The sequence below is a fragment of the Callospermophilus lateralis genome, chromosome 6, assembly GCF_048772815.1.
Source record: "Callospermophilus lateralis isolate mCalLat2 chromosome 6, mCalLat2.hap1, whole genome shotgun sequence".
NCBI lineage: Eukaryota > Metazoa > Chordata > Mammalia > Rodentia > Sciuridae > Callospermophilus > Callospermophilus lateralis.
In genome coordinates, this window is record NC_135310.1 from 130,452,400 (window position 1) to 130,477,258 (window position 24,859).

The 24,859-nt window shown below is 35.3% G+C and overlaps 1 protein-coding gene and 1 pseudogene across 1 annotated transcript; one reads left to right on the forward strand and one right to left on the reverse strand.

The window, feature by feature from the left end:
- The first annotated feature begins 258 nt into the window (after positions 1-258).
- Positions 259-1,119, forward strand: LOC143400845 (heterogeneous nuclear ribonucleoproteins A2/B1-like). The gene is made up of 2 exons (XM_076857825.1): positions 259-816; positions 849-1,119. The coding sequence occupies exons 1-2, from the start codon at positions 353-355 to the stop codon at positions 1,117-1,119; spliced, it is 735 nt and encodes a 244-aa protein (XP_076713940.1). The 5' UTR covers positions 259-352.
- Positions 1,120-15,382: 14,263 nt separating this feature from the next.
- LOC143402118 (olfactory receptor 14J1-like) lies at positions 15,383-16,403 on the reverse strand (annotated as a pseudogene).
- Positions 16,404-24,859: the final 8,456 nt, after the last annotated feature.

Sequence of the window (24,859 nt, forward strand, 5' to 3'; positions counted from 1 at the left end):
GGAGGGGAGAGATTAGGGAAAAGCAAGTCCATTTTAAAAATAAATTGGAGTTAGTCAGAGGAAGGTTCTAGAAATGCAGCAGCAGTAGCAGCAGTGCTGGTCCTTTGTGGAGGTGCTTTTCAGCGGCAGTTCTCACTCCAGCGCCTAGAAAAGTTGGGTTTTTGTTTGTCTGTGGAGATCTCTCTTATCTCACTTGCCTGCGGGAAATCAGGCTGAAGGGACTGAGTCCATGATGTAGAGAGAAAAGGTACAGTTCCGTAAACTCTTCATTGGTGGCTTAAGTTTTAAAACCACAGAAGAAAGTTTAAGAAACTACTATGAGCAATAGGGAAAACTTACAGATTGTGTGGTTATGAGGGATCCTGCAAGCAAAAGATCAAGAGAATTTGGTTTTGTAACTTTCTCATCCAAGGCTGAGGTTGATGCTGCCAAGGCTGCAAGACCTCATTCAATTTATGGCAGAGTCATTGAGCCAAAACCAGCCGTAGCAAGAGAGGAATCTGGAAAACCAGGGGCTTCTGTGACTGTGAAGAAGCTGTTTGTTGGCAGAATTAGAGAAGATACTGAGGAACACCACCTTAGAGATTACTTTGAAGAATATGAGAAAATTGACACCATTGAGATAATTACAGATAGGCAGTCTGGAAAGAAAAGAGGCTTTGGTTTTGTTACTTTTGATGACCATGATCCTGTGGACAAAATTGTATTGCAAAAATACCACACCATCAATGGTCATAATGCAGAAGTAAGAAAGGCTTTGTCTAGACAAGAAATGCAAAAAGTCCAAAGTTCCAGAAGTGGAAGAGGAGGCAATTTCAGAGAAGATCTGATGGATATGAAAGCGGAGGTGGGTTTGGGGATGGCTCTAATGGATCTGGAGGAGGACCTGGATGTGGCAATTTTGGAGGTAGTCCTGGTTATGGAGAAAGAAGAGGAGGCTATGGTGGTAGAGGATCTGGCTATGGAAACCGGGGTGGGGGCTATGGAGGTGGTTATGACAACTATGGAGGAGGAAATTATGGAAGTAGAAATCATAATGATTTTGGAAATTATAACCAGCAACCTTCTAAATATAGTCTAATGAAGAGTGGAAACTTGGGTAGCAGGAACACGGGGTGACCGTGGGGCGACCGTGTGGTAGAGGAAATTATTGTCCTGGAGGAAGTGAGGGTTATGGTGGGAGGAGCCAATACTGAGGTTCATGCTATTTGTCTTGAGCTTCATTGTATAAATAGGAGAGGATGAGAGCTCAAAGGTAACTGAGCAGCTTCAGGTTATCAAAATAATAATGTTAAGAAAATTCTTATCTCAGTGATGCATAAATATGCAATGATATGGCAGAAGACACCAGAGCAGATGCAGAGAGCCATTTTGGAATTGGATTAGATTATTTAATAACATTACCTTACTGTGGGGGAGGGTTGTAAAAAATAAAAATAATAAAAGCCTTTGAGACAGTTAAAAAAAAGAATTCGAAAATTTGAAGAAAAATCTAGAATGGTTCATTATTATTATTGTTATTTTTTATAGTTTATTATTTTGGGAGAAGGAAGGTTAAACAATTTGAAACATAGAGATACCCAATATTTAATTTAAATTTCATTCCTTCTAATTAATTTTCATGTCTTATTTAATACTGAATATATTCATCTATTTGGACTAATTTTTTTTCCTTTTTATATTGGTTATTCAAAACATTAAAAAGCTCATGACATATCATCTTTCATACATTTGATTCAACTGAGCTATGAACTTCCATTTTTACCCCAAATACAAATTGCAGAATCACATCAGTTACACATTCACAATTTTTACATAATGCCATATTAGTGACTGTTGTATTCTGTTGCCTTTCCTATCCCCTACTATCCCCCCTCCCCTCCCCTCCCATCTTCCCTCTCTACCTCATCTGTTGTTGTTCAGTTCTATCCCTTGTTTCCCCCCCTTTCCCCTCACAACCTCTTATATGTGACAATATTTATATTTTATTATTTTATATGTGACTATATATTTGGACTAATTTTTATTTTTCATTTTAATATTAATAGTAAAATGCACTTAAAATAAAAATTTACATTGTTCATTTTATCTTTTCTAAATGTATGATTTATTTTCCTGTAAATGAACTCACAAATTAGAAAATCTTGAGTACAGAAAAAGTAGCAATGAGTTTTGGCCTTTTTCATGGCAAAGAGTTGAGAAGAATTTTCTGTCCTCATGTGTTTAACTTGCTTATAGAAAAGGTGAAAAAAGAACAACTCAGTGGATCTAAGAAACTTAAATCAAAGAACAGATCCCTGGGAAGATAGAAAGTGGTTGTTTTTAATAAGGACTGTTTTTTTTTTCTAGTTCTGTGAGAATGGGTGATGGGGAACAGCAGTGAGTGACATTGTTATGGAAAATAGTCCAAGTATTATATCTGAGCTCTTTCTTGATTGGGGCTAAACTTTTAATTATGTTTTTAAAATATTTTTTAAAAAATGCCTGATTATTGACTGTTTTCCAACTTCAAGACAGAAAAAGCGAGGTCAAGCTCTGGTAAGATTAGTGGAATGAGCTCAGGGGAACATCTACATCTGTGTGTTGATGGTAGTTGGTATCAGCAGTTGCCTGGTGCAGATACCTGCCTTGGAATTTTGTTTTTACTTTCACAAATGCTATGATTTAGGTAGTAGAAAGTAAGGAAGGAAACTCTGAAAGAAAAAGAACAATGGACCATTGGAGGTACTGAGCCAGTATGGTATAACTACTTTATCCCAGGCAGGTTAATTGATGATTTAGACAAATTCAAGAAGATACATGGGGCTGAAGAGATATCTGACATATCTTTATTGATGGATAGGAGAGCAGAAAGTCCTGTTTATCTTATGTACAAGATTACATCAAAGTCTGCAGCATGCCAAATATGACTTCATGCATTATATAAGACTACACAGGGACTGTTGCTTCTGACTTCCATAACACATTGCTCCTTGGACATCTGGGTGAGGGAGCCTGATAAACTGCATTTTCCTTATAGCCAATATTTCTTGAATTCAGGGTTTCCAGGGTCAGCATCACCTGGTAAGAGTAATTAAATGGAATGTGATTAGGTTCAAGTTTCAGCAGCAGCAATTCTCTTCTCTGCATTGTGTAATCTCCACCACTCCCTAAAATCAGCAAGAGGCAGAAAAAAAAAACCCGGTTACCTTTGGTTCCTCTTTTAAATATCTGAGTAGTCAAAATAACTAAACTTTTCAGAGTAATATGAATTTTACTTAAGGCAATGATATATTTGAGAAATGAAGCCATTAATAAAAAAAATAAGTTGACTTGATTATAAAAGATGAGGCAGAATCAATGAACTAAAAAATGAAACTAACTTAAAATAAGCTTGATATATATACCCAGTGGGTGAGAACATTGATAATGTGAAATAAAGCAAAAATTTATAACAAATATCAATAAACGAAGGCAATGAAGATAAAAATTTACTGATCTGGAATATATGTCCACTCTCAGAAAATGTTTGGAAACAAAAGAAGAAGGGGAAAGTGTGAAGACCAACACTAAGAGATATGTTGTATAGACGAAACAATAATAGTACATAATAATAGAAAAATCTAGAAAGAAGGCAAAACAGTAGACAGTATTCAAGGAAATAATTGAGAATTTGCAGAATAAATGTAGTGCAAGTTGCATTCCCTGAGAAGAAGACTATAACCTGAAATTTAGGTTGAAGGATGTTTACTGATGTACTGTAGAAGTGAGGGTCAGGAAGCAGGACTGGGAGGAGATGAGCCACAGTCTGCTCAGTATCAGTCTCAGCTGAGCCGCTAGGGAGTTGGGTATGGGAATATGGGTAATTTGGAGTTGTCTTCAGTTACACTGCCTGGGGTTAGGCCTTTATAGTGGCATTGGTTGGCACTGGGTGAAGGCACACATGAGATGGGTGTGGCCATTAGTGAGACAGCTTTCTGGAGCTGAGGTAATCCCCATTGCAGGCTGGATGCTGAGGACTGTTTTGTCAACAGCATTTCCAAATTCCTTCATAAAATGCTCTTGGAATGGATTCATGGATCCAGTGGTCCCACAGAAAACAGAACCAATCCATATTCCCATTCCAAAAGAGAGAACTTACTTGTGTGTTACTTTGGTAACACATTGATTTTCCTATTAGCTTTCAGTAAACCTTTTAAACTTCCAATTTTATTAGAAAAATGTATTTTCATTAGTAATGGAGACACAATTTCATTTTCTCTTTGGTTATTATTTGTTCCTATAACCATCTGTCAGATGAGGAGGTGGAGGGGAGATCACACAGTAATTTTATTTTAACAGGGAAATTTTAACATAAAGAATTATAAAGCAATCATGAAAAACTGGAATACTGAAAGATTGGATATAAGTAAGTGAAGAACTCTAAGGAATACAGGAATAACCAAAATAAGAAACAATTACAAGAGCCACCCCCCGCACCTGCAAGGTAGGCAGACCTGCGACCCACCTGCAGGTCAGGCCCAGCAACCCGCAGAGGGGCAAAGCTGCCCCACGCGCCTGCAAGGTAGGCGGAACCGTGACCACCGACAGAACAGGCCCAGAGGCCCGCCAGACACATCGCCCTGCTTGGGGGAGGGGCAGAGCCACCGTGGGCCTGCAAGGTAGGTGGACCTGCAACCCACCAGCAGAACAGGCCCAGAAACCTGCAGAGCAGCAGAGCCATCCCCCTCGCTTGCAAGGTACGCGGACCTGCGACCCACCCAACCAGCAGGTCAGGCCCAGCAACCCGCGGAGGGGCACAGCTGCCCCACATGCCTGCACTGTAGGCTGACCTGTGACCCACCGGCAGAACGGGCCCAGCAACCCATGGAGGGGCAGAACCGCCCCACGCGCCTGCAAGGTAGGCAGACCTGAGACCCACTGGCAGGTCAGGCCCAGCAACACACGGATGGGCGGAACTGCCCCGTGTGCCTGCAAGGTAGGCGGACCTGCGAACCACAGGCAGAACAGGCCCAGTGGCCCGCCATCACCCCGGTTGTGGGTGGAGCAGAGCCGCCACCAGCGCCTGCTATGTAGACAGACCTGCAACTGACAGACTGAACAGACCTAGCGGCCCACATAGGGGCAGAGCCGCTGCCCGTGCCTGCAAGGTAGGCGGACTTGTGACCCACTGGCAGAACAGGCCCAGCGGCCTGCAGAGGGTCAGAGCCGCCGCCCACGCCTGCAAGGTAGGCGGACCTGCGACCACCGAAAGAACAGGCCCAGCGGCCTGCCGGTGTTGTAGGCACATTGCCCCAATTGGAGGAGGGGCAGAGCCACCGCCAAAGCCTGTGAGGGAGACTTTGCAACTATACAAGAGCAATATAAATATATAGGGGGGAAAATCAATAACACAACAGTTTCACCAAGCAGAAAGAAACGCAAACAGTATGAAAAGACAAGGAAAGAAAGGACCTCAAGCAATGCAGATCAACTCAACTTTAGAAGAGGCAATATCTGCAGCAGATGGAATGTCAGATAAAGAATTCAGGATATACATGCTTCAGATGATCTCGAGTCTCAAGGAAGACATTAGACAGCAAAAATAGGACAATGAAAGACCACTTCGACCACTTCGACAATGAATTACATAAACAAATCCAAGAAGCAAAAGATCAATTATACAGGGAGATAGAGGTTATAAAAAACAAACAAACAGAAATCCTAGTAATGCAGGAAGCAATAAACCAACTTAAAAACTCAATTGAGAATACTACCAGCAGAGGAGAACACTTAGAAAATAGAACATCAGACAATGAAGACAAAACATTTCAACTTGAAAAGAACATAGACAGCTCAGCAAGACTGTTAAGAAACCATGAGCAGAACATCCAAGAAATATGGGATAACATAAAGAAACCAAACTTAAAAGTCATTGGGATACAGGAAGGTATAGAGGTTCAAACTAAAGGAATGAGCATTCTATTCAATGAAATAATACAAGAAAACTTTCCAGACTTGAAGAATGAGACAGAATCCCAAATCCTAGAAGCCTACAGGATGCCGAATGTGCAAAATCATAAGAGATCCACACCTAGACACATTATAATGAAGATGGCCAACATACAGAATAAGGACAGAATTTTAAAAGCTACAAGAGAAAGGAAGCAGATTACATTTAGGGGTAAACCAATCAGGATAAGATCTGATCTTTCAACACAGACTCTGAAAGCTAGAAGATCCTGGAATAACATATTTCAAACACTGAAAGAAAATGGGTTTCAACCAAGAATTGTGTATCCAGCGAAATTAAGCTTCAGGATGGAAGATGAAATTAAAACCTTCCACGATAAACAAAAGTTAAAAGAATTTGCAGCTAGAAAACCATCTCTTCAAAACATCCTCGGCATAATATTACAGGAAGAAGAAATGGAAAATATCAATGAAAACCAACAGGGGGAGGTAGTACAGTAAAGGGTGGGGGGGAATAATCAAAGAGGAAAACAAACCATGTTTAGTAACATAAATAAACAAATATGGCTGGAAGAACAACACATATCTCAATAATAACCCTAAATGTTAATGGCTTAAACTCACCAATTAAGAGACACAGGCTAGTAGAATGGATCATAAAACAAGACCCAACAATATGCTGCCTTCAGGAGATGCATTTGATAGAAAAAGACATGCATAGACTGAAGGTGAAAGGTTGGGAAAAATCATATCATTCATATGAACTTCGAAAACAAGAAGGAGTGTCCATACTCATATTAAATGATATAGATTTCAAGCAAAAGTTAATCAAAAGGGATAAAGAGGGACACTACATACTGCTCAAGGGAACCATACACCAACAAGACATAACAATCATAAATATATATGCCCCAAACAATGGTGCAGCTATGTTCATCAAACAAACTCTTCTCAAGTTCAAGAGTCTAATAGACCACCATACAATAATCATGGGAGACTTCAACACCCCTCTCTCACCACTGGACAGATCTTCCAAACAAAAGTTGAATAAGGAAACTATAGAACTCAATAACGTAATTAATAACCTAGACTTAATTGACATATATAGAATATACCACCCAACATCAAGCAGTTACACTTTTTTCTCAGCAGCACATGGATCCTTCTCAAAAATAGATCATATATTATGTCACAGGCAACTCTTAGACAATATAAAGGAGTAGAGATAATACCATGCATCTTATTTGATCATAGTGGAATGAAATTGAAAATCAACGATAAAAGAAGTAAGGAAAAATCATGCATCACTTGGAGAATGAACAATAGATTACTGAATGATCAATGGGTTATAGAAGACATCAAGGAGGAAATTAAAAAATTCTTAGAGATAAATGAAAACACAGACACAACATATCGGAATCTATGGGACACATTGAAAGCAGTTCTAAGAGGAAAATTCATTGCTTGGAGTTCATTCCTTAAAAAAAGAAAAATCCAACAAATAAATGATCTAATACTTCATCTCAAAATTCTAGAAAAAGAAGAGGAAAACAACAGTAAAAGAAATAGAAGGCAAGAAATAATTAAAATCAGAGCTGAAATTTATGAAATCGAAACAAAAGAAACAATTGAAAAAATTGACAAAACTAAAAGTTGGTTCTTTGAAAAAATAAATAAAATCGACAGACCCTTAGCCACGCTAACGAAGAGAAGAAGAGAAAGAACTCAAATTACTAGCATACGGGATGAAGAAGGCAATATCACAACAGACACTTCAGAAATACAGAAGATTATCAGAAATTATTTTGAATCCTTATACTCCAATATAATAGAAGATAGTGACGGCATCGATAAATTTTTTAAATCATATGATCTGCCCAGATTGAGTCAGGAGGATATTGACAACCTAAACAGACCAATATCAATTGAGGAAATAGAAGAAACCATCAAAAGACTACCAACTACGAAAAGCCCAGGACCAGATGGCTATACAGCAGAGTTTTATAAAACCTTTAAAGAGGAACTAATAGCAAAACTTTTCAAGCTATTTCAAGAAATAGAAAAGGAGGGAGAACTTCCAAATTTATTCAACGAGGCCAATATCACCCTGATTCCTAAGCCAGACAAAGACACTTCAAAGAAAGAAAACTACAGACCAATATCTCTAATGAACCTAGATGCAAAAATCCTCAATAAAATTCTGGCAAATCGGATACAAAAACATATCAAAAAAATTGTGCACCATGATCAGTTAGGATTTATCCCTGGGATGCAAGGCTGGTTCAATATACGGAAATCAATAAATGTTATTCACCACATCAATAGGCTTAATAATAAGAACCATATGATCATCTCGACAGATGCAGAAAAAGCATTCGACAATGTACAGCATCCCTTTATGTTCAAAACTCTAGAAAAACTAGGGATAACAGGAACATACCTCAATATTGTAAAAGCAATCTATGCTAAGCCTCAGGCTAGCATCATTCTGAATGGAGAAAAACTGAAGGCATTCCCTCTAAAATCTGGAACAAGACAGGGATGCCCTCTCTCACCACTTCTGTTCAACATAGTTCTTGAATCACTGGCCAGAGCAATTAGACAGACAAAAGAAATTAAAGGCATAAAAATAGGAAAAGAAGAACTCAAATTATCACTATTTGCAGATGACATGATTCTATACCTAGCAGACCCAAAAGGGTCTACAAAGAAACTATTAGAGCTAATAAATAAATTCAGCAAAGTGGCAGGATATAAAATCAACACGCAAGAATCAAAGGCATTACTGTATATCAGTGACAAATCCTCTGAAATGGAAATGAGGAAAAGCACTCCATTCACAATAACCTCCAAAAAAAAAAAATAAAATACTTGGGAATCAACCTAACAAAAGAGGTGAAAGACTTATACAATGAAAACTACAGAACCCTAAAGAGAGAAATAGAAGAAGATCTTAGAAGATGGAAAAATATACCCTGTTCATGGATAGGTAGAACTAACATCATCAAAATGGCGATATTACCAAAAGTTCTCTATAGGTTTAATGCAATGCCAATCAAAATCCCAATGGCATTTCTTGTAGAAATAGAGAAAGCAATCATGAAATTCATATGGAAAAATAAAAGACCCAGAATAGCAAAAACAATGCTAAGCAGGAAGTGTGAATCAGGTGGTATAGCGATACCAGACTTCAAACTATACTACAGAGCAATAGTAACAAAAACAGTATGGTACTGGTACCAAAACTGACGGGTGGACCAATGGTACAGAATAGAGGACACAGAAACCAATCCACAAAATTACAACTATCTTATATTTGATAAAGGGGCTAAAAGCATGCAATGGAGGAAGGATAGCATCTTCAACAAATTGTGTTGGGAAAACTGGAAATCCATATGCAACAAAATGAAACTGAAACCCTTTCTCTCGCCATGCACAAAAGTTAACTCAAAGTGGATCAAGGAACTTGATATCACATCAGAGACACGGTGTCTGATAGAAGAAAAAGTTGGCTACAATCTACATACTGTGGGGTCGGGCTCCAAATACCTCAATAGGACACCCATAGCACAAGAGTTAATAACGAGAATCAACAAATGGGACTTACTCAAACTAAAAAGTTTTTTCTCAGCAAAAGAAACAATAAGAGAGATAAATAGGGAGCCTTCATCCTGGGAACAAATCTTTACTCCTCACACTTCAGACAGAGCCCTAATATCCAGAATATACAAAGAACTAAAAAAATTAGACAATAAGATAACAAATAACCCAATCAACAAATGGGCCAAGGACCTGAACAGACATTTCTCAGAGGAGGACATACAATCAATCAACAAGTATATGAAAAAATGCTCACCATCTCTAGCAGTCAGGGAAATGCAAATCAAAACCACCCTAAGATACCATCTCACTCCAGTAAGATTGGCAGCCATTCTGAAGTCAAACAACAACAAGTGCTGACGAGGATGTGGGGAAATGGGTTCACTTGTACATTGCTGGTGGGACTGCAAATTGGTGCGGCCAATTTGGAAAGCAGTATGGAGATTTCTTGGAAAGCTGGGAATGGAACCACCATTTGACCCAGCTATTCCCCTTCTCGGTCTATTCCCTAAAGACCTAAAAAGAGCATGCTACAGGGACACTGCTACATCCATGTTCATAGCAGCACAATTCACAAGACTGTGGAACCAACCTATGTGCCCTTTAATAGACGAATGGATAAAAAAAATGTGGCATTTATACACAATGGAGTATTACTCTGGATTAAAAAATGACAAAATTATAGAATTTGCAGGGAAATGGATGGCATTAGAGTAGATTATGCTAAGTGAAGCTAGCCAATCCCTTAAAAACAAATGCCAAATGTCTTCTTTGATATAAGGAGAGTAACTAAGAACAGAGTAGGGACGAAGAGCATGAGAAGAAGATTAACATTAAACAGGGATGAGAGGTGGGAGGGAAAGGGAGAGAGAAGGGAAATTGCATGGAAATGGAAGGAGACCCTCAGGGGTATACAAAATTACATACAAGAGGAAGTGAGGGAAAGGGGAAAAATATATAAGGGGGAGAAATGAATTACAGTAGAGGGGGTAGAGAGCGAAGAGGGGAGGGGAGGGGGGAGGGGGGATAGTAGAGGATAGGAAAGGCAGCAGAATACAACAGACACTAGTTTGGCAATATGTAAATCAATGGATGTGTAACTGATGTGATTCTGCAATCTGTATACGGGGTAAAAATGGAAGTTCATATCCCACTTTAATCAAAGTGTGAAATATGATATATCAAGAACTATGTAATGTTTTGAACAACCAACAATAAAAATTAATAAAAAAAAGAAACAATCACAAAACACAGGGAATAGAGTACTCAAGAATACATTTCCTCCTGAAGCTGAGATAGAGCACTCAAGCTGTTGGGACCACTCCTGAATCCGACTGTCTGATATAGAATCCCCTCCACGAGGCAGATTTTAAGATGGCAATTAGGATACAGAATACTTATTAAGGAGTACCTTTTGGGTAAAATTTGTATAGGCAAGGGAAGGAAAGAGTAGAACTGGGCAGAGAAAAAAAATTGTATTGAGATGCATTACTGATGACTGCTAAATGGATTTTTGAAGCTAGAACTGTCCAAATTTGGGCTGAGACGGCAGGCTGTTTTAGTTCTGTGAGCAGTCAGTGGATGAAGGTAGCTCCAAGGAGGAATTGGCCTTGAGCCAGTAAACTTGTAGTCAAGACAAATCTCTGACATGCCAATGTTTCTCATTATTGTAATATGGCCATTGCATATTCATAACTTTGTGATTACTTCCTTACATGTGTATTCGGAGCTTTCACAATAGCATTTTGCACAATTGCTACGAATCTGAAAGAATATAAATGTCCCTCAACCACCTATTGGATAAAGCTATTTCTTGTATTTGTTCAGTGGAATACTATACAATGATGAAAATAAATAAATGATAGCTAATGCAAGGAAGCTAAATAAAATGTACAAACAATATTGAGGTAAAGATATATAATAGAATAGAAAGCACACAGTATGTTTTCATTTATATAAATTTCAAAATCAAATGATAATTATATGTAAGGGATATACATTAGTAGCTTAATACATTCAAGAAGAGAAAGGGATAGAAAAACAAAAAGGTCAGATTAGTGATGATGTTTTAAGAGATTAGGAGGACTGGGATTAGAAATAGATATTCAGAGGATTCAGGGAAGGGCTACACTCTAATTCTTCTTTTTTTTAGTTTTTTGAGAAAAAAATATCTTAGACTCAAGTCCATTTTATTAGTTATATGTTTCTATAATCTCTTAACATTCAAGCAGTATTTACAGTTAAATTTCACATTGAAGATAAACACTATTTGGCTTAGGGAACAGAAAGCTGAGTCACTTGCATCCTTCATATCAGATACTATATTTTCAACAGTTTCTAGTAGGCTCTAATTCTTGACTGGTGATGTGCCTTGGTCCACAGTTTTATTATGAACAATCATATGTCCCTAAATTGATAACCTAGAAAAAATGAATAAATTCCTTGACCCATTCAACTTATTAACATTAAATTATGAAGAAACAGGCAAGGTAAACAGAGCAATAAAGCAGTTAGTGGATAGAATCAGTGATAAAAAGCCTCCCACCAAAAAAAGGTCCAGGACCTGATGGCTTTACTGCTGATTGGTTCTATAAAACATTTTATGAAGAACTCATATAAATTCTTCTCTAACTTATCTAAAAAACTTAACAGAAAGGAACACCTTCAAACTCATTTGAGAAGGCCAGGATTGCCCTGACACAAACCGGATGCAGGAGGAGGAAGAGAAGAAGGAAGAGGAGGAGGAGGAGGATGGGGAGAGAAGGAGGGGAGGGGAGAGGGAGGGGGGAGGGGGGAAAGAAGAAGACAAAAACAACTGTGTAGGCCCATTTCTCAGATGAACATAGACACAAAAATCTTCAACATATTAATAGCAAACTAAAGTTAACAGCACATTAAAGATCATTCAAGCCCCACGTGGTGGTGAACGCTGGTAATCCCAGAGACTTGGGAGACTGACGCTGGAGGATCAAAAGTTCCAGGCCAGCCTCGGTGACTTAGAGAGGCCTCAAAATAAAAAAAAGTAAAGAGATCTGGGGATGCATCTGAGTGGTAAACCACCCCTGGGTTCAATTCCCGGTATAAAAAAAAAAATCATTCATTAACCTCTATTCAATATAGTTCTGGAAATCCTAACCAGAGCAATTAGGCAAAAGAAGAAAACAAGAGACATCCATAGATGAAATGCAATTAAATTGACTCTGTTTCATAAGTTGAACTGATTGTGTCCAATAGAGGTAACCTTTCTTTTTTTATAAGAATGAAATATTTAATGCTATAGCTACGGCTGCCTAACAAAGCAAATGTTTGTTAAATGAATAAATTGACAAATGGATGAAGGAATGTGGCGTTCTCAGTTCTCTCAAAACCCAATTACGTTATTTTTTCTTCTTAACCAATTAGGAGAAGGGTCTTTTAACATAATAATATAACAAAACTGTTCATGTGATGTTGCCAAACAACAATGGAGCTCTGTGGCAGAACACAAGTAAACCTGGTAGTAAAATGTATCTTCTTACCTAAGAAACTGACAACAGAGAAGAAAATGAGGAGAAAAATTGCTTCTTCCTTTCTTTAACTGTAATAATAAAAAAAGGTAAGACTGAGCTAGTTGAAATGTAATGTGTAAAAAAGTGAATTTAAGACATTTTATTTGGGACTCCAGTTGTTCTCACCTCCTCCTCGGTCATAAATGTCAACCCTAAACCCTCAAATTATCAGGTTACACAATTCAATACTACTTTTTTTGCCTCTTATTTCTATCTCCATCAAATTGTGAAATTCTCCAATTTTAAGCCCTTATTTCCTTTCCCTTTTTAATTAAAAATGAGCTTATTGCAGAAATTTGGGGATATCCCAAGTCTCTTGGAAGGGAAGATAATCAAGCTTGTGAGCCCAGATCCAAGAAACTGCACCAGCAATGGCACTGATGACACTGCTGAGCTCTACGTTTTCCCCTGCTGATGCTGAGACTGGATTCCAGGCCCTACTGTGACTGCTCCCCAAAGCAGACTAACTTGGCCACTGACTTGAGTAGAAAAGGATGCCACAAAATGCATGCTTGCTCAGACTGCTCTTGTGTAAGGTGAACTTTCAAGTCAGAGCATCTAGTGCTACAACCAGGTTCTATGCCTACATTCTAGGTGTAAGGGAGCCTGGGATGTGGGCTTTTATTTTCTCACTTGGGAGGTAGCAGTAGCAATGCAGAAATCCTCATAATTTATGATATAGTTCAAAGACCCTTGGTAGTTTCATTGTATGCTTATCTTGAATACATAGTGAGTCAGTCAGGTTTTGGAAGTAATACAAATTAGGGAATATTTTATTTTCATAATGATAATTAGCAAAATTTTTGATTTAGAGCAAACAACAAAACGTTTTGGTACTTATTGGAAACAACAAACAGGTTTCACAGAGCACAATATTTTCCAAGTTAATTTGTACATTTTGAATGACTATTGACCTCAAGACAGACAATATTTACTGAAATGAGTTAAGACGTTAAAAATTTATCTGTGAAAGTAATAGAAGACAACAAAAATGTAAAGAGCGGCTCTTCTACTCAAATATGCAGTAAAATCAATACAATATTGTTTGATTTGCAAAGAATATTTATATATAATAAAGAGAGTTGAAAGAATAGAATATAAGTAGAAATTTATGTATTTATTTTATAATTCTGTGGGTTCATTAAAATAATAGGTCAGTGAGAGAAAATTTCAGAAAATTACGTTAAAATATTTCACTGGGGTGAAACTTAAAAAGAAACAAATATAATTCACATGTTATTGTTGTCTGCTTGAATGGCCTGAGAACAAGGAGGTAAAAGAGCTAATTGTGAGTCATTTATGATTATGTCTTAATTACCTGAACTGATTAAGCTTTTTTACCATAACATTAACAGCCCATATTCAGCTTACTTGCTATAAGGTTTGCATAGAAAAAAGGCTTGAAAATTTGAAATACAAAGGACCTGAGAAAATGTTTTTGCCATCATAAAATAGAATTGTAATACTTATAAGGCTTTTCATTAAATAAGAAATATGTGAAGCTAAAATGAATAATATGGAAAATAAGTATTGTGAATATGTTTAATTTCTTGAGATATCAAATATTTGAAAAAATTACAAAAGGTAAAATATTGCTATTATTTTTAAAAAGTCCCCACAATTTAAATGCTGTATCTGTATTTTTGTGTTGCAGGCACCTGTTATGACTTCAATCAGCTAATAGTTATCTATGAATATTTGTTGTGTGAATTGACAAAATTGTGGTAACAAAATTATCAAATATTTTTGAAAGAAATATGGTCTCAAGAGCACCGAACAATTTGTGCACTTTGATTTAACAACCCATACTTTGAAATTATGAAGAGCTTCTGCTTTCAGCTTTACTTATAAGAGTGAAAAATTGAAAATAAGTAGCATATGTGAAAAAGGTAAATGATTACTTGTATTTTCAGATGAGTTTAATTGAATTTGATGCATTAAAGAAAATTAGCATAGTAAAACTATGTGGTTAAACATAGTAATGGCCTACAAATTTAAACCAGTATGCAAAACTGGTATATATGAAGATAAAAATTAAGATGAATATTTAAACTTAAATAGATTAAAATAAAAATAGTTGACTTGTTTGGTGGGTGAAACTGTGGGTAAATATTATCACTTTTTATTCTTATTGTTGTAATTTTATTTATACAAAAGTTTTTAAAACATATGCTATGATTTTTTTTTCAAAAAAAATATTTCAGTGAATAAAATCTTCAATAAATGTAGGGAAAAGTTTATTCAATGACAATGGTTATATTACACGTTTATCTACAGGAAGTAATTCTATTGCTTCATTAACTTCACAAATTGAGGGATCCAATTACCAAAAAGTTCCTTGCATATAATATTGGACAGCCACTAACAACAGGACAAAAGTGTATTTTTCCCAGTGAATTCTCTGTCCCAAACTAAGCTTCTTAGCACACCCTTCATGGCCTCATTCCTCAGACTATAGATAATAGGGTTGAGTGTTGGGGATATTACTGTGTAAAAGATAGATACCATAAGATCAAATGCAGATGGATAATCTGAAGTTGGTTTTAGATATGCACAGATGCCTGTAGAGAGAAAAAATGAGACAACAAAGAGGTGGGGCAGGCAGGTAGAGAATACCTTAGACCGGCCTTCAGCAGAGGGTATTCTTAGAACTGTGGAGAATATGTGAACATAGGAGAGGGCAATGGAGACGAAGCAGGCTAATGCCACCACAGATATGAAAGCAGCTACTTCGATCACTCCTAGGTAATCATTGGATCAGGAGAGCTTCAGTAATTGGGGAACATCACAGAAAAATTGATGGATTATTTTCACCCTACAGAATGTGATAGAAAATGTAGCTGCTGTGTATAAGATTCCTGAGATGCCTCCACTTACCCACACAGCTATCACAGCCCACCTACAATTTCTGGGATCCATGATGACCTCATAGTGCAGTGGGAAGCAAATGGCTGTATATCGGTCATAAGACATGACTGTAAGAATAACTATCTCAGTCCAGGCCAAAGATGTGAAGAAGAAAACCTGCAGTATGCACTGGCCATATGAATCATAGTTATCATCCATCAGTGAATTGTCAATGGCCTGGGGGACTGTGACGGAAATGAAGGAGAGGTCCAGAAGGGAAAGTTGCTTCAAGAAGTAATACATTGGAGATTGGAGGTGCTGGTTCAGTGTTGTGATGGTGATAATGATGAAGTTTCCTGTCAAAGCCACTAGGTACAACACCAAGAAGAGCAAAGCATACAAGATCTGCAGTTTGCGATCATCAGAAAACCCCAAGAGGAGGAATCCATTCCTTGTGGTTATGTTTGTCAAAATCATTTGGAAAATGCAAATCTGGTAGCAGCTGGAAAATAAAAGAATATGAGAAATGTAATAGAAAGACACTAAAATAATCATTCATCCTTTCAACCATTTAAGGACCTGTTATTTATCAGTTATTTATAAATAACAGGTCCTTAAATGGTTGAAAGGATATCTTTATGGTATCTATCTTTTATTACATTTCCCATATTCTTGTCCTAGATGTTGGGAAATTAATGGTGATAATACATATTTCTTAAGCACATATAGCTTACAGTTTACCTTAGTAAACTAGTAGTTAGAATGCAAAACAGGTCCTATCAAGAAAAAGTCATTGTGTTTGCCCCATGGATAAATCCTATTCCATTTCTACAGGTGAAAACTTTTGCTTTGTTTTTCACCAAAAGAAACACAATAATGAGCTCTTAGGAGTTTTTGAACAGTGGATGAATTACATTTGAGCACACTGGCTTATTTTAGTAGATGAAATGGCCCTTTTTAGAGGAAATTTTGGACATTAAAACATGGGCTTGTTGTGGAACAGTGATCCCTGTTTTCATTCTAGCAAACAATATGGTCATTACAGTGAGAAGCCAAGAGCCAAAATGGATAGTGTTATTGCTCTTCCAATTAATATTGTATCTAATGGACATGTTGAAATCAAGAGTAAAAATACTTTTACAAAGTAAATACTTAAATACCACTCACAGATTAAGTGTCTAATTTAATTACATGAGATATTTTCTGATTCTAACAACTTCTATTTATATCTTCATTTTATTGAACTTGTTGACGCTATCATATAGTTATTGATCACTTATTAAAAGCAAAGACACTTGGAAAGAAAGAGACTGAATGCCCTGAGGTGGTTTTTAAACATGGAAGAATAAATACTCAAATACACAACTTCAGAAAGAGATTTGTGGAATAAAGCAATCTACATTTCAGAGAATGGAAAAACCAAGTCCGGGTTCATGACCTGAGCTTTTGATCTTTATGAGATGGAAATATCCAAGCATTCATTCTCCCCTTAACCAAAATGCACATTGGTATGTGAGGATTGATGAGACATTACTTATGATTCTCTTATATTCCTGCACATTTTTCCTTTCTTCTCTTAGTACTAGGCAAACTGGGGAAATTGCTCTATTAGTTTTTGTGGACCTTATTCTAAACCACATGAAATCTCACTGTGTGTGTGTGTGTGTGTGTGTGTGTGTGTGTGTGTGTGCACGCAATTCATCTTAGATATATCTGGGAGAATCCTAAGACTTGTGTTGAGCACTCCCTCCCCATTCCTTATCAGTCTACCTTTTATTAAACCATCTAATGCCAATCTCTCCTGCTGACCACCCAGACTTCTGCTGCCTCTGTTTCATGAAACTTCTCTTTCAAAAAGAATGCATCTAAGGATCCTATTTCTATATTCTGCTGCTTTTATACTATAATAAAAATGGCTGTTAAAGTAACTAAATATTTTAAACTTGTTTTAGTTGCTATAGTTGAAAGCCTCGTTTCTCTTACTCTGTGAACATGAATTCCAAATTTAATTTAATCTACCTATAGTGTCCTCAATTTTTTTGATTTCTTAACATCTCATACCACATAATAGCAGAGAAAATTAAGAGTGAAGTTATACTTCTAACAGAATTTCTCTAGTCCAAGTTCTATTTTATTGTTTCATTTTCCCCTGTACTGATAAAATTATAAACAGCATGATTAACAGTACTTAATTTTGATTCATTTAATATTTTAATCTGCCAAAAGCACATATGTAGTTATCAACAGACAGGGAAGCAAAAAAATAATAACAATTTTGAGCATTCATTTTAATAAGACAGATACCATACTAGAGTACATAAAAAATATAGCATTTAATTCACACAGGTATTTTTATCTTCTTGGAGTTAAGCATCTTAATCTTCATTTATACAGGAAAAAATTAATGCCCAGAATGCTTAAGTAACAGAATTGAGGTCGAGTTCCAAACCCTTGACCTTTGTAGTTTATACAACTTTCTTACATCTAAAAATCTATAAAAATTAATTGAAGGCACTAAGGAATATTGGATAAAAAGCCACAATTACTTCAGGCTTAATATTCCTACAGACACTGGAGATTATTTGAAGAAGTGTTTTACAGATTCTTTATTTATGTAAACAGATAAAATATTAACCTTTCCCAATTTACTGATTTTCCTTAAGTGGCTTATTATTATTTTAACACATTTATGTGAATTAAATATATGGATTTTATTAATCTGCTTATTTTCTGGGAACAAAAATTCCTTCCCTGAAAGAGTGATACTCTTGCTTTTCCAAACTCAATTTGAAGAATATAAGGTTCTGTCAAAAATTTCATAAAAGTTTACCCTCTTTTCTTACCCAAGATTGGAAAACTCACCACAGGTGTCTTTTGTATGCAGTAGCTCTTAAAATTGATCACCAACTTCTCTGACACTTCTCATCTGTAATCACACATATTTTAAATATATGTCATTTCCCTCAAGAATGTGTGTGTGTGTGTGTGTGTGTGTGTGTGTGTGTGTGTGTTGGAAGGGGAGCGGGGAACGTCTTTCCAAATGAAAACTTGAACTTAATAATAACTAATTAATAATTATACTTCATTATCTCTACCCCTGAAACATGGAGTAATTAACATTTCCACACAAAGAAATGGTTTAATAAGCTGCAGTAGATGTTTGTTGTCCCTGCCTCAGTGGTTCTCAAACTTTAGTAGACATGTGAATCACCTGGAGAGCTTTTTAAGACACAGGAACCTAAAAACTACACTCAGAAATTCTGATTCAGAAAGGCTCAAGTGATCCCCAGGAATTTGAGTGCCTACCATGCTCCCAGGTGTTGTTGCCGATCTGCATACCATGCATGGAGAACCACCTTACTCGCTAAATCATGTATTTCTAAAATAAACAGGAAACCTTGAACTTTAAAAAAAAATGAATATTTAATTTCAGTCTTCCTGGAATATTAGAAATAAATGTTTATGTTTGAAATTGAAGCCTACCTCCTGAATCTCAGGTTTTGAAGAACTATTTTGGTCATTCATTATGATTAGTAACAATAGTAAAAAAAAAGAAAAAGTCTACAAGGCCATCCTAAAACAAATGCAGCAACTACCTGAAATCCTCTCAGGTGTCCCAGTCTATTAAAACTTATTATTGAAATCTTTACAATAACTTTCAAAGTAATTGAAAATAAATGTAAGCACACAACGTACTTTTGGTAATTTCTGAATTCTCTTACTATCTTTTATGGACATCTTTAATATTTTTTAGAAATGACCATGTGACCAAAGATTTTCTCTAAAGCTATGTGGATACATACTTGTTATAATTTAAAGGCTGCATAGCATTCTGCTCAGATTACGAATACAGCTTGCAGTTTTTTTTTTTTTCATTTTTTAAACAAGTTTTATTGAGTGCCTGTTTTGAACCATGCACTTTTCTATTTTGTGTCATTTCTATTTTGTGTCATAAATAACATTTTTTCATGTTTTTTTAATGCAACCATTATTCCATTCATGTAAAGATATAAATGGCTCTGTTAATATTTTTCTTTATTATAAATAAAGACTTGTGCTAGCATGATCAGTCTTATAGATATTGTATTTTCTAACAGTTGATCTTTCCTTAAAATTAAATTGAGATGAGGTTATTTTAGAAAAATTTTATAATTTTCAAATATTGACCATTTAAAAAAAATTATCATGAAATGTTATATTGCTCCCAGCATTATTTTCCCTGATCTCACCAACACAAGGAATTTATCATTTTTTTTGTGTGTGTGCTAGATAATATAAAACATGTTGTGTAATATGTAATCATGTAGCTATTAAAGTCAGATTGCTCAAGTTTGGATTCTGTTTCTATCATTTACTTTTTATGAAGAAACTTTGAATAATTCATCTTTCTGCATCTTTGATTTCTTATCTGAAAAAATGAGCATATTGATTATATAATTCATGAAGAATGTTCAGCAGAGAATCATAATTAATTAGGCACTTAAGAATAAGTGTTATGACCATTGATGTTTTATTTAAAATGTTACAACCCAAAATTTTTACAAAAAAAGTAACATAGGAAACACTTTCTAATTTTTTTAGGAGGCCAGTATAAACTTGAAAACAAAGTTAGACAAAAAGAGTGTACACATAAATATAAAAAGGAAAAATAACTTTGTACCAATGCATACAGAAAAATTTGATCAAATTTAACATCCGTCCATAATAAAATGATTAAATCACTTAAAATTGAAAAGGGAACTTTTGATCTGACAAAGGGAATCCTAACAGAATCTATGGTATTCATCATACTTAATAAGGAAATATTTAATATTTTTCTTGTGATTATAAAAATAAGAATGACCACTAACAACATTTCTACTGGACAGTACAATAGTATAAGAAAAGGCACAAAGAATTTATAAAATTTGGAAACAAATGACATGGTTTTGTGCATCAAAAGTTATAATATTCAGAAGTAAATTTAATAATGCACAGAAAAACTTTTCCAAAATTAATGAAATTTTACTTAAAGATTTTAAAGAATACATAAATATTGATATTGACTTGATAGTAGTTGAGGAGTTGATATATTTAGTAAGTTAAATTTTTCTTTTTTGATATGTAGACATAGTGAAATTCTTGATAATTTAAGAAGAGGATGTACTGATTCTGAAACTCATGAAGAAGTGGAAAAGTGTAAGATACTCATAAAATGTTTGAAGAACAAAATAAAGATATTTGTTTCATTAGGTAGGTAGATTTACAATGCATGATAATTAGCATGGCTTTGTATTAACAGAGGGCTAGACAGATCAGTGTGAGAGAATAAAGGATTCTGAGTAGATTTTCATAAACACAGACATTGTGCTTCTGTAAAGTGTATTGGGACATTAGTTAACCATATAAAAAAATTAACTGAAATCTATCTGACTTTTTATTCAAGAATCAATTCCAGGTAGACAAGAGATTTCTATAATAAACCCAAAATTTCAAAACATACCTATAAGAGATTATCTTTTTTGCCTTTGTGTGTAGGAATAATTTCTTGATTCAAGAAAGCAAAATATTTACCATAAAGAAAAAAAATTCAGTAAATGACACAATAAAAACATGTGCACATCAAAAGAAACTATAATGTCAGTGGAATATCAAGCAATTGAATGGAAGAGTGACAGAAATGAATGAAAGAATAAAAACTGTATGATAATTTAATTTATAGAGAAAAAATACATGCAACTCCATGCACTTTTACAATGAAAAGCTCAACAAAACTGTCACTTTCTTAAGTGACAAAGGTTTGATATTATATATCACTGAGACATAAAATGGGTGACATTCTGATGTTTGTGGCAACATAAGTGGAGCCAGAGGACATTATGTGGAGTGAAATAAACCAGGTACAGAAAGAAAAATGTTCTCATTCATTTGCAAAAGCTAAAAAGTAGATTATATGGAGGTTCAGAGTACAATAGAAGTCAATAGAGGATGGGAAGAACAAGGCAGACGAGGAGTAGCTAGAGGGCGGATAATGGGCACCAATACACAGTCAGAATAAAGAAAGTAGTTTGGATACTATATGACAGAGTAGGGCAATCTAATCTACAACAATTAATCCTATATTTCAAAGTAAGTAGATGAGAAGAGTTTGAAGGTTCCCAGGACACAGAAATAATAATATTTGAGGAGATGGAAATGCTAATTGCCTTGGTCTAATTATTATAAACTATCCCACAAACAGGTACAAATATTATATGTCAATTAAAGAATAAATAAAGATGCAAATAATTCCTATAAATTGATGAGAAGAAAATGACCCAAGTGAGAATGGTCAAATTCCAAAAAGCAGTATCAAGTAGCCACTAAACACTGAATAAGGATTTTTAATGAAAAGGGAACAAGTAAATCAAAGCTACAGTGTGGTATTTGTTTTATACCTCTAAGTATTCTCAGAGCAATTCTAAGTTAGGTGAGTATGTAAAATTATGTAAACTCATAGAGTCATTGATGGCATAAATTGCTAAAACTACTTTGGAGAATACTTTCCTATTGCACAGGGAAGTATTAGCTGTAAAGGGGGAAAACTGTGACCTTTAGGGGCCATTTATAACAGGGAGTTTAGTGGTTACAGGGGAAGAGAGAAAGCAGCCTGAGCTCCTTGGGGAAAAAGAACTGCATTCACAGTGAGTTACATGTTCCAAAATTATTCAAACCCATACTAAAAACTGTTAACAATGATTGTTTTGAGTTGGAATACGAATTTGAGTTGCATTTACTTTTAACATCTCTCCTTAGAATAAACTAAAATGAAAAGAGCCACAGAAGAAGGAAACCTGTTTATAATGCTGCAGATTTTTGGTCTCAAATTTACACCACCTTCATGACATCTTACAATATACCCCTGTCCATGTATACTTCAAAATGGAGTGTGTGATCACTAATGAACTGAAAGTGTTCTTTTAAGTTCTTCACGGGCAGAACCTAAGTTTGTGAATATGTGCCAATTTAAACACATGCTTTGGTATGATAATCAATCTGTCAGAATAGCAACTCAAGAAGGGTATGAAAAGTGATAGGATGTGTTGTGTACATACACATTTGCTTTTCACAAAGGAACTGAAGATTTCTCATGCTAAAATCAGGGAATTGCAATGATACATTGAGAACACATAGGGGATAGGAGAATGTGAAAGACAATTCTATTATGAGACTTCAAGTCTAAGGAATGTATAATACCCATGAATAAATATGTTCATGGATTCAGGGATTCCTCAAATAGTCTTTAAATCATGACAATAAAAACTAAACATTGTAAACTGGGGTAGGTTAAAATAGTGGATAGTCATTAAAAGATTTTACATGTAGAAATTTTTTATGATATTGTAACAAAGGAATTTACTGATCATTATATACATTGATATTACAAGACAATAATATATATATATATACAAACATGCGCATCAATAGAAAGGTATTAAACAATACATTCATAAGTAGATAACATATATACCAATGATTATATGGTTTTCTTTTAGACTTTGTTTATTACTCCTTTGGAAATTTTTCACAAATAATATATAACCTGTTTAAATAATATAGGCTTTTTTAAATGTGCATTTGAGAAAAAGAACTGACTGTTGACAAAGCTTCAGGACTACAAAATATGGCACTAAGAAAGTTTCTGTCATCAATTCCGTCTTCATACTGGAAGAGGAGAAATGTACAACCTTTAAAAACAAGCATCCAGGCATGGTAGCACATGTCTGTAATCCCAGCAGCAAGGGAGGTTGAGGCAAGAGCATTGTAAGTTCAAGGCAAGCCTCAGCAATTTTTTGAGGCTTTAAGCAAATTAGTGAGATGTGGTATCAAAATAAAAAGTAAAAAGGACTGGGGATGGGATCAGTGGTAGCATGCCTCTGAGTTCAATCCCCAGTACAAAAAAAAAAAAACAAGCCAAAAACAAATAAACAAACAAATGAACAAAAACAAAATAAGCAAGACTCTCACTTCATTCATGTGCATGCAGGTGCCGATGTCAAAAGCAGAACCATTAATCCCAAAAGTCATAAAATTTGCCATTTCCCATTATTAGTAATTTATATTCACATTATTACTAGAACATGTACTTTGATGTTCTTCAAGTATGAGAGAACTAGTCCAGTTTTATACTTTTGTGATTCACATGTGCTTTTAAAAAAGAATGTTAAAACATTACCCCAAAATGAATCAGACTTTTAGATCCACAGTATTGAGCTTATACCCTCATGGATTTGAGCTGTTCATACACTATTTATCTTTGTTCTGTTTCACAGACACAGAAGGCTGCCTGCCTAACTATAAAAATACCTTTTCAAAATCTTTTCTGTGTCAACATGGGGAATACAAACATTTTTAGTAATGGAAAAGAAGATGCCTGATGGCTGTTTCATCAGTAAATTGTAAACATATATTCTCATTTATATGGATGACAAACACACATACAAACTCACATTTGGGAAACAATAATTTTTATTGAGGGGCATATATATGGGTTGTGACTTAGAAAAAGCTATTATAATATTTAATAGGAAGGGAAATAGTAAAGATACTGAGTAGGAAGCGCATGAAAATTTCTTACACACACTAGAGATATTAGTATCACATAAATAAAGTTGAATTTCTTAATAGCAATCTGATATATGAAACCAGCTATTTGCTGGCCATGTCACAGTTAATTTTACACATACATTATTTTTTATTTCAAAGGAATTCCTAAAAGATGCCTTCAAATAACACTTAAATTGGAGGAAAGAAGGTCAAAGTTCTTAGAAGCAACACATCTTATATTTTGCATAATTATAGTTTAGGAGAACACAAAGAATAGAAAAGTTGAATGGGAGTCCTGAGAAGAAATGAAACTCACACCTATTGTAGTCAGAAATATAGTAACAATGCTCTTTAATTTGCACGACTCT